Here is an 18636-nt window from a genome sequence, read left to right on the forward strand (position 1 = left end):
AATGTCTGCCATATTTCAAAATGATATGCAATTTTATTTGTGAATGAATTACCTCTGTCTTACGAGTTATGACCCTGCCATATTTAAATCGCAATGGCAATTCCCCATATGCTATTTCACTTCCTCTGGCACGAGTATTAAGCCTGCCAAAACTCAAATGAAATCTCAAATCCCTTTGCATTTGTGTTTCCTCTGACTTGTTCACAAACCTGTCAACCAATGGCAGGGGTGTGCTTATTCAATGGGGCATGTTTGTATCGGGCAGTGATGTTGTTCACCGTCAACTGGAACTTAAGTAGACACAGTAGAAAAGTTATCCATCTAAAAACATTAGGAGTGAAGTTAACGCATGGTGTTTTGTAAACTATTACAACTGCACTGACAATCGGCATTGAAAACGATGCAGTTTTCTGTTTTTTTTGTTTGGAAATAACTTGTGCTGGAACTCTATGGGTTTAGAGCAGCATCACTTAGCATGTGAAACTTACATGCAGGATGGATAATCATCACCGCCTGCAACTTTCCTCTACACATGTTCGTTTGTTTATGGTATTCGTTTTCACAGTACTCCGAAGTCAAAGCGAGGACATGACATTTATTGACTGTGACTATGCTGCATCTTGATTAATATGTGTTGTAAACCATAACAAAACATGTTCACTTTGTATGAATAAACTGCATCCTGCGTCATCATTTTTGTTCATTATGCATTTAATAAGTTAATAACAAATGAAATAAGTAAGTGAATTCTATATCTCTTTATTTGTGTCTCATACCATAGTGAGACTAAGACAAACTTATGCTCCAGTTTTTTGTATGTTTGCTGGACTAAAAAGTAGCTGTCATCAACAAATTACTTGATGTTTCTGTATTTAAACATTCATTTAATTTCCAAACAGCATTTAGTACAACATGTGCAGTAAATGAGCCCATCTGGTGATGCACCAACCTGAGAAGTTAATGTAATGATGAATGATGAATCCACACTGCTCAATATGACTTTTACTGGTAGCTCAGTGAGATCACCACACAACTGTTTGTCTTCAACTGTTTAAGGAGCCCATTGAACTTCTTTAAATTAAACTTTTTAAGTACCACAATTGTGATTAATTGTAAAGATTTTCCCTATATTAAACTTTCCATCTGATCCTGGTTTGTTCCATTATTGTTATTTTGGCTTTAACTGTCGCTAAATCCTTTTAAGCCACAAGCGGTGTCACCCTGACGGTGTGACCTTGTTATGGATTGACTGCCACCAGTGCGACGGTGAATGGCATCACTTACCGATACAAACACGCCCCATACATAAGTCCACCCCCGCCATTGATTGACAGGTTTCTTTACAAGTCAGAGGAAATGTAAATGCAAAGGGATTGCGATTTTTATTGAATTATAACATGCTTACTACGCAACGCAAGTGAAATAGCATATGGGGAATTGCAATTTAGATTTAAATATTGCAGGCACGTAACTAGTAAGATAGGGGTAATTCAATTGCAAATAGACTTTGCTCCTTTTGAAATTTGGCGGACATTGTATGTTCACGCTAATGCAAATAGTTTGTATTTGGGTTTGAATTGTGTCACAATTTTTACACAAAAAAATTGAAACACATTTGCAAATGCAGTTTGAAATTCCATTTTAATTAAGTCCGCAAAATCACTCCATATTGCTGTATGCATCAATTGCTGATGACAAAAGGGAAACTGAAAATAAAATTACCATTGAACTGACAGCCCCGTGATCCATGATCTGTTCTGAATCCCCATCTGCCTGGAACATTGACATTGCTGCTGTATGTTAGGCTTGTAAAGCCATTCACAAGTGATCCAGTAATTGAAAAATGGTGACTTGAGTCGATGGTGTCATAGCCGGCCTAATGTAAAAATATTATATGTCTATTTAGTCAGTTGGTTACAGATATGCAATCCTTTTTTTTCAGTGTGTACCTGCACATATCGCTGTGATGGAGCAATAGTTCCAAAGTTCATTATTATAAATGAAAGATGGCCATCTGAAATCAAAACCACTTGGAAAGATGTTTCCTGCAAGAACATAACCAGAATTAGTATTGACTATTTTCATTGTTTTGTTACAAACATTTCTGACAAATGACATCAAGGGAAGTGAGTTTCTTACTGTTCCTGACTGTGGATAATATGCCACTCTGTCCCATGTTGCAACAAAGACCCATGAAGCAGAAAAGCTCAGGTCAGCGAAGTACTGGTGGATGTCTTGTGAAGCCTGTGTCAGGACATCTCCAGAGGTGTACTGCTGATATGAGATAACACCATTCCCACGGTTATCAATATCAGTCCAGAACGGAGCGATGATGTCTTTACCACCATAAGCTGGGAATGTGTATGGAGAGTAGCTGGACCACGCCCATCAAACGTCAGGTGTCCATTGTTGTTCACCTGATAACAACAATGATACATTATTATTTATTAATTTAGCAGATGCTTTTATGCAAAGCGACTTACAAGTAGGAGAGCATTTAAACATTTTGTCAACACGCTAAACAGTACCATTAGTTTAAGCCATACAGGATCCTTTAAAACTATTCCGCCTTAAATTTGAAACATGTAACTGGTGAAATAAAATTGTCATGCTTAAATTATTCAGATCATCAAACAGATTTTTATATTACTCAAAGACAACCAGAGTAAATACAAAATGCAGTTTTTAAAAGATGGTTTTATTCATTAAGGGATATAAAAATACAAACATTTCTGACACTATGTGGAAAAGTAATTGTTGGTAAATCATGAATTAACTGTGTTGAATTTCACTAGCCACACTCAAGCCTAAATACAACTAGACCCATTGAATCAAGAAATCACTTAAGTAAAACCTGCCTGACAAACTGAAGTAGTCTTAAAGATCTCAAATAGCAACACATCATGCCACAATTCAAAACAGATGTGAAACAAAGTCATTGAAATGTATCAGTCTAAAAGGGTTAAATTTCTAAGGCTTTGGGAATCCAGGGAACCACAGTGAGAGCCATTGTCCACAAATGGAGAAAGCGTGCAACAGTGGTAAGGTGCAATCTCAGGAGTGGACGGGCTACCAAAATAACTCCAAGTGCACAATGACAACTCGACCAGGAGGTCATAAAAGATCCCAGAACAACATCTAAAGAACTGCAGGCCTCTCTTGCTTCAGTTAAGGTCAGTCTTAATGATTATACAGTAAGAAAGAAACTGTGCAAAAATGGCATCCATATAGAGTTCCAAGACGAAAACCACTGCTGACCAAAAAGAACACAAAGGCTCTTCTCACATTTGCTAAAAAACATCTTGATGATCCCCAAAACTTTCGGGCAAATATTTTGTGGACTGATTTGAGTTGAACTTTTTGGAAGTTGTGCGTCCCGTAACATATGGCGTAAAACTAATATATTATTCATAAAAAGAACATCATCACTACCAGGAAAACTCTTAAAGAGAATGTCCGGCCATCAGTTTGTGACGTCAAGCTTTGACGCACTTGGGTTATGCAGCAGGATAATGATCCAAAACACACCAGCAATTCCTCCTCTGAATGGAATTGTAATCAAAATAAGGTTTTGGGGTGGTCTAGTCAAAGTCCAGACTTAAATCCAATTGAAATGCTCTGGCTGTTCATGCTGCAAGACCCTCCAATGTGCCTGAACTGAAATGTTTGGATTGTTATTTCCCTTTAAAAAATCTGAGCAAATCAATCCAATCCTCAGGTCCTTACACTGGTTACCAGTTACTTTTAGATCAGGATCAAGTCAGTTAGAGATAACAAGGGTTCAGTCAGAACAAGGCATGTAAATGAAGTGAAATATGCTTTATAAATAGACTTGCGTTGCCTTGCCTTGCCTTGCCTAATAAATAAAACAATCATTTGAAAACTGCATTTTGTATTTACTCTGGTTTTCTTCTTTGTAATATAAAAATGAGTTTGATGAGCTGGATCATTTAAGCATGACAAATATGTAAATATCTGGAAGGGGGCAAATACTTTTTCACACCACTCTATTATGTATTATTTTTTACACAAGTTGTGCTTAATGTAACACAAAACACATTGTCCCGAGAAATAACACGCAGAGATGTGTTCAGTTACGGGTAACACATTAATGTGTTTTTTAACACAACTATTATTTCAGTTTATGTGTAGTTTTTAATTTCTAAATCGATTTGAATTGAGAGGAGATTGATTTTCATTTGTGAATCGAATTCTCCCACAACCACATAATACATGATAAAAACAGCAACAACATTTTGTGTTCAGTTAAGGAAAACACACAAATGTACATATTAACACATCATCTTTAAGAGTGCAGTTATCATTGATCTCTGAGCTGGATGTTACACAGTCAAAGCTAAAACATGATTCTCTTTAAAAATCCTGACTTACATGTATTTGGTTGTATGTATGTCCAAAAAATAAAAAAGGTTGCAGGAGGTAGATGACTGCAGAACTTCCATCATCGACGCGTCCATTCACTATATCTCCATTTCCAAACGGATAAAATGTGCCTGTAAATAAAATATCTCATGTCATATATATACATGGTAGCAAAGACAAGAGATATTAGACATAAGATATTAGACATTAGATAATAAGTCAATTGCATTCAAATCTGCAAGTCATGATTCCGCCATCATGTCATGTTTATTCTTGGTCTTGTGGTGGAGTCATGGCATAGATTTAGGTTTTGTGTTGAGGGAGAGATAGTGAACCTATCGGCTTTCCATACTCTCTCTCCGGTCTGCATCTTTGTTCCCGCCATCTCGTTTCCTCATTAGCTTTCCTTCAGTGTTTAATCCCCATCACATTGTTCTTGTAATTATCCTTTGTTAGTCTACCCTTATATACTCCTCATGTTTCATTGTCCTGTGCACGTGCATTATATTCTGTGTGTGTGATTATACATCTGTGTTCTCTGGTGATCGTATTGCCCCAAAGTAAGTCCAGTCTAGTCTAGTCTTTATAAATCCAGTTTTAGTCTATGAAAACTTTTCTTAGCCCTTAATCCCCCGCTGCCTGCAATTGGGTTCTTTCCAATAATTCATGACAGTGCACCCTGGCACCGGTTGGCAATCAAAAAATGAAATATATATGAACTGTATATATACATCTGTTCTCTATCATCATCTCGTTTCGAGATCCACCTGTTGGAATGGCATCCGTACCTGAAATTATCCAATTGCACGAAGACAAACAGAAGCGCCCCCTATGCCAGGTGAGGACCAGCCCCCTCACATAATGCATAAAGGCTGAACTCGCTACCTTTCCTCAGTTGACATTAGTTTCTCGCGATATCTTTGCTACGCAGCTTTACTGTGCTTGTACTTGGCCTACAGAAGGACGTATCTCCGATCAGCCTTCACCTTGGCGTGTTGTCAGGATTTTAAGGTTGGATGCGATTTATCTTCGATTGGTTTGCTTGGCACCCACGCTCGCATTCTTTCTTTTACCAGGCTACCCGCCTGTTTCTCCGCATGGATAAACGATCTGCTCCCGAAACGTACCCGCTGTCGTTTCCAAGGGATACCCATCCCTATTGCCTCGTGTGTATGGGGTTTAAAAATAAAACGTCATTCTTTCCACCCTTCTTTTGAAGGGGTTGGAACGGGTGATACCATCGCATCTGTGCAACCAGGGCTTTATTCCCGTTATTTCCCAGTCACGAAAAAGGACGGCTCCCTTCTTCCTATTCTGGAAGTGTTAAACATGGACATACAATTTCAGAATGTTGACGTACGGCACTCTCTCTCGTTCAATTCATCAAAACGACTGGTTCACACCAGTCGATCTGAAAGAGGCTTTTTTCCACATACGCATATATCCCCCACACAGGAAATTTCTTTGTTTCGAACTGAAAAAAAGTGATTCTTGCGGCATAGTTAATATTATCCATGCAAATCAGTTAAATTCTACTTACATATAATAGGTAACAAAGTCAACTATATGAAAACTTCCTGAATCTACTCAATAAAATTGAGGCAAGGATTTCCACACAATTAGATTGAGTAGATTTTATTCTATGTTTTTAAGTAAAGAGTACCTAAATGTGTCAGAGATGAGTCATGGCACACTAAAATAAATAAATACTACTTAATATTTCTCAATATTAATTACTTACAAAAATAGTAATATTAGTTTATAATTCCGAAAAAAGTTCATCTACTTATTATGAATGATAAATATTGAATAATTAAACAATAAATATGACTTATTCTGAGAAGCTTGAATTGACCTACAAATGGTCAGAAACAGGAGATGACATCAATTGATTTTATTGACCAAATAACAAACGTCTACAAAACCCCTTTTTGACAAAGAACACAAGATTCATTTGAAGCCACCATTATTGTGATCAGGGGCGATTCTAGGATTTTCATTTTCAGGGGGGCTTAGCCCCCAATAAGGGTATGATTAAAAAAATATTATTTGACTGTTTGGGTAGGGTTGTATACCACTAGCCTTATTGCTATTCACTATTTCATTGTATTCCCTGTATTTCATATATGGGAGTAGGAGTACTGACTGAGCCATATACAACACTGTAAACAAATTTTGAAACATTTAGATGTGAGAAGACTTCCTGATTCATTATTCACTGTACAAACACAAGTATTGTGATTCTAAGAAATGGCCCTACATGCATATTTTTTAACGATTAATTGATTTTGTTATGAATTAATATAAACACCTTAACATATATATAATATAGGGATGTTTGTGTGTAATTTAAACGAAAAGACAATACAATTAATACTTATTGGCGACCAGGTCAATGTTGTGTCTGGATCAACCTTAGCTAACCACGTGTATGTCAACTCGATATCTCTTACTCATTTTCATATTTATTTTCGTTATAATTTATTCTCATTTTGTCTCTGTAGTCAAAGCGAGATGGCCTTTCCTGGTAAGATATTCTTCTGACCATGTTAACTTGTATTATATGTTATATGTAAACCAATTCAGTTTAGCTGCAGACGTATTCAACTTTTTTATAAAAAAATCAATAATTGAGCAACAATAACCACAAATATGTTCAAACTCAAATTGAAAACATAAGTCGCATATGGATCTTGATTTGAGTTGTTAAAGAGATGATCCAACTATCTATCGTACATACAAAATACCTCTTTTATATTTTCCATTGAATATTTTAATTTAATAATCTGGATTAAAATGTATGTGCACTTTATGTGGGTTTTATCACGTTTGTGATTGTTAGTGCTCAATTAATTATGTATCTTGTTTTCTTAATAGTAGTTGTTGGCTGGCTAATTAGGCCTATTATATGGTGATATTATTAGTCTTATTTGTAATAATACTTGAAAATAATAAAAAAAACTATTAAATGATTATGCAGTTGCACTGTCTTGTGATTTCAAAAAGTTTTAGAAAAATAAATCTCTATGAATTTGAATGAATTATACAGCAGGGGCGTAAAACTGCATACTCCCCCTACTGGGGGAATAAGGAACAGCAGGGGCGCAAAACTGCATGCTCCAGGGCTGGGTTTCCCAATAACGATGTATCTTAGCTCTTAAGAGCGTTTTCTACGTGCAAACTTACGAACGCTCGCAGCAATTCCACGAGCGTTTCCCAAAAATGCACTTAACATGAACGCGCGAGAACGCGCTCTACGTGCTACTTACGAGTCGCTGTCCATTCGCGAAGTGCTGAAATTTAACCTTATATGGAATCGTATTCTGAACGTTTAACCTAATAATTGTCATCTGTTTTGGATTACCAATCAAGACATTCAAGTCTATATAAAGCACCTACATACAGGCGGAGACACTGACAAAATGGCTGAACAAAAAAAAACAAGAAAAGATACCTTTCAAAAGGATGAAATTAATGTCCTCTTAGAGGAGATAGAGAAAAACAAAGATGTGATTTTTACCAGATTTAAAGGACACCATACTAATAAAGAAAAACAAAACATCTGGGAGGACATTGCTACCAAACTAACTGCAACCAGGGGTGTTCAAAGGTCAGGGAAGGAGGTCCGCAAGAAGTGGCAGGATTTTGCAAGCCTGGCAAAAAGGAAGAGGGCACTGCAGAGGACTGAAATTAAAAAAACAGGTGGTGGGACCAATGAGTCCCCCCTTCTTACAGCCGAGGAAGAAAAGGCATTGTCAATACTTGGCACAAGTGCTTCAGATGGAATTAGTGGTGGTATTGACATCCATGGAGGAGTAGGGATAACTCAACCTGAGGCTGAGCCTGAACCTGAGTCAGGTCCTTCATGCTCAGAGGTACCATTAGTTTCATCTGCCATCTCCGAGCACCTACCATCTCCTAGTCCTCCAAAAAATCCTCCCAGGCCACAGCCTCCATCTTCAGTGGTCCAGACTGCAGCCACAACAACTCAGCAGTTTGAGAATGTCTGTAGCTGTAGTCAGGACCTAGTGCAGCTGGAGAGAGAGAAACTAGATGTCTTGAAAGACATTAGGCAATGCCTTCAAGAAGCCAATGAGAGAGACAAGAACTTCCAACAGCAGCTCATTGAGCTCAAGAAGGCCAAACTGGCCTTAGAAGAGAGGAGGCTTGCACTAGAGGAGATGAGTTTTGCAAGGCCCTCAATTTCTGTGCCAATTATCTTGCCAGAAGACACAGGTAATGTGATTTATTGTTTCAGTAATTTGTGCAATGTGAAATGTTTTCTATATGTAGTTATGACTCATCTCACTGTACAATGTATTTTACAGGTTGTGGGGAACTGAATAACCCAAATTAATAAAACTATGCAATGTTTTTTATTAATAAAGCTATATGCAGTGTTTTTGATGTCCATGTCTTTGTTGAACCATGCACACGAGGCCTAAAACATATGAAATAATATAATAATTGTTATGAGTTCTTCCAAATGTTTCTGAAGTAAATGGCTAATGGTTGATGATTATTTTCAGACATAAGCATTTAAGTTTCAATATTATTAATATAAAGTCTATATATTTGGCGTGACAGATAACACAAATATATATACAGTACTTCATCTAGCCAAAACATTTCTACAGGTATAGACAAAAAAATCAACAACATTTTTTACCAGTACTGTTCTATGTATACATTTTTATAATAAGCACAACTTTTCATCATTATGAACAGAGGATAGATTAAAGGAATATAATATGTAATCTATACAGTTTCTAAGTATGCCACACCTTCACTTTCTTCAAGGTAGGGCCTAATGTCATTACTGAAATTGATGATAGGCAGTGGGATATGTGAACATTATCACAGCCTGATGACCTTCACATGGTTTCTTCAATTAAGCTAGGATTAGAATAGAGTTTACACCTCACTAGACTTGCAGAGGAAATCATGGCTGCACTACAGCGTGTTCTTCAATTGAGGGTCAGAGAAAGACAAAGACAGAGACGACCACGAAGTAGACTGGTGACTTTAAATGCCTTCATCAGACAGCATCAAACCCCCTTGGATATCCTTGATGACATGGCTATAATAAGGCGATACCGTCTGCCAAGAGGACAAATAGCCCAATTGCTAAATAGCATTGGACCTCAGCTGATGCGTGCCACCAGGAGAAATTTTGCCTTGTCCCCTGAAATCCAACTCCTATCAGCCTTGAGATTTTATGCAACAGGCAGTTTTCTCCAGGTACTTGGTGATGGGCTTGGACTAAGTAAGGCATCAGTTTCAAGAGCTGTTCAAGCGGTCACCAATGCATTACTTCCACTTGCTGTGGAACACATTCAATTTCCAGCATCAAGACAGGACATCACAGAAATACAACAGTATTTTTAACACATCATCACATCCCACAGGTCATTGGAGTGATCGATGGTACCTTGATCCCTATCCTTACACCATCTGTGGATGGCCATGTATATATATGCCGCAAAGGCTATGCAGCTATCAACTGCCAGGTGATCTGTGACCATAAGGGTTTGATTACAGACATTGTGGCAAGGTGGCCCGGAAGCACACACGACTCCTTCATGTTCACCAATTCATCTGTTGGTCAGGAGGCACAAAACTTACAGGGACAGTGGAGGCTGCTTGGGGACAGTGGTTACCCACTGAGGCCATATCTCTTCACGCCTGTGGCTAATCCTATGAATAACAGGGAGACAAATTTCAACGAGGCACACCGTGTTGCACGTAGTATTGTGGAACGCACAATAGGGAGGTGGAAGATGCGCTTTCGGGCAATTCACCAGTCCAGCGGTGGTCTATTGTTTGCTCCACAAAAGTGCTGTGCAGTAATAATAGTAACAGCTATGCTGCACAACATTGCAGTGCAGATGAGAGTGCCCTTACTTAACAGGGAGGAAGATGAAGAGATGGAGGAGGAGGAGGAGGATGTGGAGGACGAAGATGGCATGGGACCACATGGCCAACCAAGAAATGCCCAATACATGGCTGGTTTTCGCGCACGTCAGCAAGTCATTGACAGATTTTTTTGAAATCATTCCTATTTTGCCCAGTCTTTGAAGCAAATTTCCCACATTAATTCTTTTATGATTTTTTTTGTTCATTCATTTAATTTAGATGTGTTTTTTTATCTTGTTTTCCCCTTTTTATTTATTTCATTTATAAATTCATGTAAACAAAAAACGAGTACAATAAAGTGTACAATAAAGTACAATCAAAATATTATTATATTACTCGCGTTGGAGTGTGTTAAATCTAGATAAAAGTGTAATCTGCCGGTTGTCCTGCAGGTGTCCTCATAAATCTGTCTTCTTACGATGCACTTGGGGATGTACGATTACTCCAGAGCACTCGTAGATCTACGAAGATTTTCAAGTGCTACTTAAGCTACGATGCTTTTGGGAAACAGACCGTAATATTAAGATCCATCGTACGATCGTTTTTACGATCAATTTAGGCTTACGATGCTTTTGGGAAACGCAGCCCAGGTCTGCAGACTCCCCATATAGTCCATTTGCGACAAATGATGAACGCGTTTGACCAATCACAACAGACTACACCATCTGACCAGTCAAATGACACAATGTAAGCGGGTAGGCGGGGCCTAGACGGATGAATTGCGGAACGAATCATTTGAGAGTCAGTCAAGTAGTAAGGTACGAATAACAGACTATTATTACGAGATTATAGAGTTTTTACACATTGTATTTACATAAACTTGTTGTTGGAAACTCCATAAACCAAAGTAGGGCCTTAAAAACACATGCAAGATACTCTTTAAAAGCAACCTTGCCTTAATTTTATTGAGTAGATTAAGTAAGTTTACATATAGTTTACTTTGCTACCTAATGTATGAAAGTAAAATTTAAATGATTTGTATAGGGTAATATTTACTAACCCTACCATGGCGTGTGTTACGAATTCACAGTTACCCTTCGTGTTCGCATTGAGCCCGAGAGTGTTGTGTCTGTGTGCCGTGGCGGGTCTGGTGCCGCTCGGAATAGCGGGTCTAAGAATCGTCACATTTATTGAAGATTGGCTTATCATAGCCGATTCCCAGGAGAAAGTGATGGAAGACACACACCGTGTGGTTAGGGTGACCACCTGCTAATAAGCCCAAGGGGGGACAAGGGGTATGTTTCTGAGGGACAATGTGGGACATTGCATGGCGCGGCGGTGCCCCCACCCCTCGGACATTTCTAGCACATACCACCTTACATTGTATATTAATAATGTCCTATTCCCCTAAACATCTGTAATTGCTGATGTATGCTCATGAAAAGGCACCCAATGTGTATTTTTTTTTAATAATATTGTGGAGACACACACAGATGGGATGAACTTAAAAGAGATTCTCTAAAAACAGATTATTATAAAAAATACAAGATACTGCTTTACTGTTTTAATCATGATTGATTTTCTATAAATATTATCTATATAAATATTTATACCTTTTCAAAAAGTATAGTTGCTTTTGTTTTTTTAGTTTGGGAGATAACGAATGGTGAAATGTTGCTCACAATCATGTAAGGATACAGAGCCTGGTTTCACGAAGGCACGGATGAGCAGCATTTTTCTAACAAGCTACAAATAATTTTTTTAATAAGCCCAAAAAAACGCTACCCGCAATTTAGGATTTTTTAACGCGATTTGATAAAAAAACAAGCGGACTTGGCAACTATGTTCTCAGTGTGTGCATGTGCGCGCACTGTCATGACAACAACGGAACAACCTAGTCAGCAGTTCAACTGAGGGGTGGGTGTGGCAACAGTAGCGTCCTGAACTGTCAAGTAATGTTCGTTTGGCTGTCTGGGGCTCGAGGATATAGAGCGACCAACTTTTTTTTGAGCAAGCATTGATTATGCGTGACACGGCCTCAATTTGCGGGACGCATGAATTGGGCTTCAAACGCTGTGCGCGCACGCGCTACGCGGGACGGGTGGTCACCCTACGTGTGATTAATCAAATCACCTCTCTTGGCATCATAGTGAACGAGAGCAAGAGCAACTTTTCTCCGAGCCAGATCACTGTTTTTGAGTGTCTGATCTTTGGATGGATTAGATGTTTAATTGTGCACCCGTCTAAGAGGAGTAATTTCACACACAACTTGAGAAAAGAGAGCTCAAATGAGTCCAGGCGTCACCAACTGATGATATATTAAGAATGTTATTCCAGTTTACTCTTTTATCTTGTCTGTATTGTTTTATGCTTATTATATTTTAATTTAATACCATGTGTGTAAATCCCTAAGTGGTGCGGATGTACCCTCCATCCGAGGGTTGCCCCCTCCCCCCAAATCCATTAAACATTCTCTATTGTCATAAATATATTTATGTTTACCTAAACTAATTGTGTAATAAGAATAAAATACAAACTAAAAAATGCGTTTTAAGTTTATAAACCGTTGAGTTCCCCCCTCCTCTGCCTCTCACAGTGGTTTGGTCCACTGCCTGCTCGTCCCGTTCATCTGACCTGCGCATTGCGCAACACTTTCAAGTCAGGTATGCGTCTCACTTCATTAGTGGCTGTTGAACTCCAGTAAGAAGTCTATTTTATTCACTTTAAATGAAGTGATTCTCTTTAATGTATTTGATCCTGATTCAAAAACCCATATGATGACTACAATTTCGAGGACCGTGACGTCGCCCGGTATGGCGCAGCCGGGGCCCCACCCTGGAGCCAGGCCCGGGGTTGGGGCTCGTATGCGAGCGCCTGGTGGTCGGACCTTCCCCCATGGGGTCCGGCCGGGCTCAGCCCGAAGGAGCGACGTGGGACCACCCTCCCGTGGATTCACCACCTACAGGAGGGACCGTAAGGGGCCGGTGCAAAGTGGAACGGGTGGTAGTCGAAGGCGGGGGCCTCGACAACCCGATCCCTGGACGCGGAATCTAGCTCTAGGGACATGGAACGTCACCTCTCTGACGGGGAAGGAGCCGGAGCTTGTGCGTGAGGTTCAGAGATTCCGACTAGAGATAGTCGGGATCACCTCTACGCACAGCTTGGGCTCTGGAACCACACTCCTCGAGGGAGGATGGACTCACTCTGGAGTTGCCAAGGGTGAGAGGCGGCGGGCTGGTGTGGGTTTGCTTATAGCCCCCCAGCTCAGCCGGCATGTGTTGGAGTTTACCCCGGTGAACGAGAGGGTCGCGTCCCTGCGCCTCCGGGTCGGGGATAGGTCTCTCACTGTCGTTTGCGCCTATGGGCCAAATGGCAGTGTAGAGTACCCGGCCTTCTTTGAGTCTCTGGGAGGGGTGCTGGAAAGCGCCCCGACTGGGGACTCCGTCGTTCTGCTGGGTGACTTCAACGCCCACGTGGGCAGCGACAGTGACACCTGGAGGGGCGTGATTGGGAGGAACGGCCCCCCTGATCTGAACCCGAGTGGTGTTCTGTTATTGGACTTCTGTGCTAGTAACAGTTTGGCCATAACGAACACCATGTTCAAGCATAAGGGTGTCCATCAGTGCACATGGCACCAGGACACCCTTGGCCGGAGGTCAATGATCGACTTTGTTGTTGTTTCATCTGACCTACGGCCGTATGTCTTGGACACTCGGGTGAAGAGAGGGGCGGAGCTGTCAACCGATCACCACCTGGTGGTGAGTTGGATCCGATGGCGGGGGAGGAAGCTGGACAGACTCGGCAGACCCAAACGTACTGTGAGGGTCTGTTGGGAACGTTTGGCCGAATCGCCTGTCAGAGAGATCTTCAACTTCCACCTCCGGCAGAGCTTCGACCAGATCCCGAGGGAGTCTGGAGATATTGAGTCCGAGTGGACCATGTTCTCCACCTCCATTGTCAACGCAGCCACTCGGAGCTGTGGCCGTAAGGTCTCCGGTGCCTGTCGAGGCGGCAATCCCCGAACCCGGTGGTGGACACCGGAAGTAAGGGATGCCGTCAAGCTGAAGAAGGAGTCCTATCGGGCCTGGCTGGCTTGTGGGACTCCCGAGGCAGCTGACAGGTACCGACAGGCCAAGCGGACTGCAGCCCGGGTGGTTGGGGAGGCAAAAACTCGGGCCTGGGAGGAGTTCGGCGAGGCCATGGAGAAAGACTATCGGTCGGCCTCGAAGAGATTCTGGCAAACCGTCCGACGCCTCAGGAGGGGGAAGCAATGCCCCACCAACGCTGTTTACAGTGGAGGGGGGCAGCTGTTGACCTCGACCGGGGATATCATCGGGCGGTGGAAGGAATACTTCGAGGATCTCCTCAATCCCGCCGTCACGTCTTCCATTGAGGAAGTAGAGGCCGAGGGCTCAGAGGCGGACTCGCCCATCACCCGGGATGAAGTCACCGAGGTAGTCAAGAAACTCCTCGGTGGCAGGGCACCGGGGGTGGATGAGATCCGTCCTGAGTACCTCAAGTCTCTGGATGTTGTGGGGCTGTCTTGGCTGACACGCCTCTGCAGCATCGCGTGGCGGTCGGGGACAGTGCCCTTGGACTGGCAGACCGGGGTGGTGGTCCCTCTTTTTAAGAAGGGGGACCGGAGGGTGTGCTCCAACTACCGGGGGATCACACTTCTCAGCCTCCCCGGGAAAGTCTATGCCAGAGTACTGGAGAGGAGAATCCGGCCGATAGTAGAACCTCGGATCCAGGAGGAACAGTGTGGTTTCCGTCCCGGTCGTGGAACACTGGACCAGCTCTATACCCTCTTCAGGGTGCTGGAGGGTTCATGGGAGTTTGCCCAACCAATCCACATGTGTTTTGTGGATCTGGAGAAGGCATTCGACTATGTCCCGCGCAGCATCTTGTGGAGGGTGCTCCGGGAGTATGGGATTCGGGACCCTTTGCTAAGGGCCATCCGGTCCCTCTACGACCGGAGCAGGAGCTTGGTTCGCATTGCCGGCAGTAAGTCAGACTTGTTTCCGGTGCATGTTGGACTCCGGCAGGGCTGCCCTTTGTCGCCGGTTCTGTTCATAATTTTTATGGACAGAATTTCTAGGCGCAGCCAGGGGCCGGAGGGCGTCGGGTTTGGTGACCACACGATCACATCTCTGCTCTTTGCGGATGATGTCATCGTGCTGGCCCCATCAGACCAGGACCTTCAGCATGCACTGGGACGGTTTGCAGCCGAGTGTGAAGCGGCGGGGATGAGAATCAGCACCTCCAAATCTGAGGCCATGGTTCTCAGCCGGAAAAGGGTGGCTTGCTCACTTCAGGTAGGTGGAGAGTTCCTGTCTCAAGTGGAGGAGTTCAAGTATCTGGGGTTCTTGTTCACGAGTGAGGGAAGGATGGAGCGGGAGATTGACAGACGGATCGGTGCAGCTTCTGCAGTAATGCAGTCGCTGTACCGGTCTGTCGTGGTGAAGAAGGAGCTGAGCCGCAAAGCGAAGCTCTCGATTTACCGGTCAATCTACGTTCCTACTCTCACCTATGGTCATGAGCTGTGGGTCATGACCGAAAGAACAAGATCCCGGATACAGGCGGCCGAAATGAGCTTTCTCCGCAGGGTGGCCGGGCGATCCCTTAGAGATAGGGTGAGAAGCTCGGTCACTCAGGAGGAGCTCAGAGTAGATCCGCTACTCCTCCACATCGAGAGGGGCCAGCTGAGGTGGCTCGGGCATCTTTTCCGGATGCCCCCTGGACGCCTTCCCGGTAAGGTGTTCCGGGCATGTCCCACCGGGAGAAGACCCCGGGGAAGACCTAGGACACGCTGGAGGGACTATGTCTCCCGGCTGGCCTGGGAACGCCTCGGTGTCCCCCCGGAAGAGCTGGAGGAAGTGGCTAGGGAGAGGGAAGTCTGGGCATCCCTGCTTAGACTGCTGCCCCCGCGACCCGGCCCCGGATAAGCGGTAGAAAATGGATGGATGGATGGATGGATGGATGATCCTGATTCGTTAATAAATTAGTTGTTTTAAAAAATGCTGATTACTGACGTATTTTTTCCATGAATGTGCTATGCTAGCGATCAAAACGTTACTTAGCTTGTAAACGTTAGCTTGTTACAGAGGACGTCATACACTGCAACTAACACGCCGAAGCCGTTTCCGATACATTGTTTTATTTTTTGCGACCTGGCATGATGTGAACATTAACGGCCACAATTAGTCACCAATCCTGACATTCAGGTCCCGTGTCAGATACAGCCGCGCACATACAGGTTACAATTCTGTGACGTTGTCACTATATGTAACGTCCACAAAAGCTGCACAGCTTTCACACAGTTGGAGAAGGTCGTTTTCTCAGCATCTATTGTGTGCAGTATGTGCGGGGCGGATAAACTAAACATTCAGTTTAATGAATCTCGGGCGATTCATCAACGAGTACAACACAGAATTGAAGCATCTGTCACTGTTACTGACTGTTTGTTTGGGTACACGAACATGAACAAAGTTTGTTGGCGGAGGCAGTGCACTACGTGTTGCAGTATAAATCAGTATATCAAGTGTTTAAAAAGTGACTCATTTTTAACATAGTGTCATGGGTTGTGTGTTTTTATATTTGTTATATTTGTATACAAAAATATATAAATGGAAAAAAGCTTTATTGTTTACTTTAAGTACAGTATGTGACAGTTAACTTCAGTTATAATATGATTCCAAGTCTGCATGATAAACCTATAAACCTAATGCATATTGTCACTTTGTACCGTAGTTAGTACAATTTGGACTGTATTATTTGTGTCCGATTCAAAATACCCTCTTGAGAAATTTTATGTGTATCGTTCCCCCCTACTGTTCAATGAGATTTACGCCCATGATTTGCCTCCGTTATTTATTAACATTAAACTTAAGCGCTGGCCCATGGAACAGTCATAACTTCTGCCATGACAAAAAAAGAAAACACAGCACCCCCTACTCAAAACACGTTCCCGCGGCAATGTTGTTACATGTATTTACTTTAGAATTTACTATAATTTATGCATAATAACATGTTACTAACCCTGAGCCAAATCCTAACCCTACAGCAATTTAGTACATGTGGTTCATTTTTACAACTCAGTACTTAAATGTAGAACTCCACTGTAACTACCCGCAACAAAGTTCACATTTTCATGATGAAAAAACTTTGGGGGAAAGGCTTTTTGTTCAACTCATCCTGTATGTCATTTATTTTCCCTAACCATAATAAAAACCATTAATGTGACGACAAAGGCATTTCTGCACAATTACTTGTTATTGTTTTAAACTTAACGAACAAAACCTCCGAATGTTCAATAACATTGAATGTATTATTAAATAGTGAAGAATTAAATTTCCCTGACGTTGATGAAGCCGAACGATAGAATGCTTAATTACTAGGAGTATGAAGGGACCAGGTTTTTTAAAGTTATTTTTTAAGATTTGTAATAACGTTTTATTACCATGTTCATGCATTAGTCTGTCAGAAGCGCAACAAGTGTGAGATGCAGACATTTTAATTTTTTCTAATTCATGGATGGATCATTTCTCAAGTCCCATTTTATAAACGTCAAATTGATGAAAACTAAGAAAATGATATATTTTATGACATCTTAACAAGTCTTTTTTATTTTTGTCTGAAATGAAGCGCTCTTATAAATAGGGTCTAGGTTTAGTTTTAAATCGAAAAGCAAACACATTCTTTTTATAATCCATCATTAAAGAATAATTTAGCCAAGGGGAGCAAAATGATCATAAAATGCAAGTTAAGGAAAGATTGATTACAGTACCTTGCCCATTGCTTATTTCACCTGTTAAACACAAAAAGTCATAATCATTTAAAATCTTGACAGTTCACATAATTAAATTATTTTAGGACACAGGACAGATTCTTCACGGGGTGTGTAAAACACTCACTATAATTCAGCACCAGAAGGCACACGTACAATGAGATTAAAAACCTCATTGTTACAAACTACAACTCCTGCACCTGCAATAACAAAATGAATATATAAAAAATATGTAAAGAATCTGTCTGAATATCAAAATAGGTAATTTAATAGGAACAAGACAATGTTTTTACCTGAGATGGAATGCTACTACAGAACAAAATCTATGAGATTCTCTCTTCAGCAGTTAAAGCAGAATAGTGATGCTGCAGGTAAAAACATCTGTTTTTAATCATGAAATGTGGGTGGTGCTTTACTGGAACCAAAAGTAAAAGTTTTCTTCATGTGACATTAACATATTTATTAAAACTTCCTGGTTCTCATTTTTTTCTTCGCATGAACGGATCTGAATGGAATGAAGGAAATAACTTTTCACCTACAGCTCTTATTGCGTAATGTCAGCCTTTCGTTTTTACTTTATTATTAATCAGTTTAACATTAATAAGATTTTC

General features: G+C 41.4%; 1 protein-coding gene across 1 annotated transcript in view; it reads right to left on the reverse strand.

The window, feature by feature from the left end:
• LOC130438779 (alpha-tectorin-like) overlaps nt 1-18381 on the reverse strand; it is a 33711-nt gene extending 15330 nt beyond the window's left edge. Inside the window, 8 exon segments of the mRNA XM_056770944.1 lie at nt 1723-1876; nt 1950-2045; nt 2140-2384; nt 2387-2417; nt 4393-4514; nt 18026-18046; nt 18153-18225; nt 18319-18381. Of these exon segments, the coding sequence (XP_056626922.1) occupies nt 1723-1876; nt 1950-2045; nt 2140-2384; nt 2387-2417; nt 4393-4514; nt 18026-18046; nt 18153-18201 (718 nt within the window). The 5' untranslated portion in view covers nt 18202-18225; nt 18319-18381.
• Nucleotides 18382-18636: the final 255 nt, after the last annotated feature.

The sequence above is a fragment of the Triplophysa dalaica genome, chromosome 17 (genome assembly GCF_015846415.1).
Source record: "Triplophysa dalaica isolate WHDGS20190420 chromosome 17, ASM1584641v1, whole genome shotgun sequence".
NCBI lineage: Eukaryota > Metazoa > Chordata > Actinopteri > Cypriniformes > Nemacheilidae > Triplophysa > Triplophysa dalaica.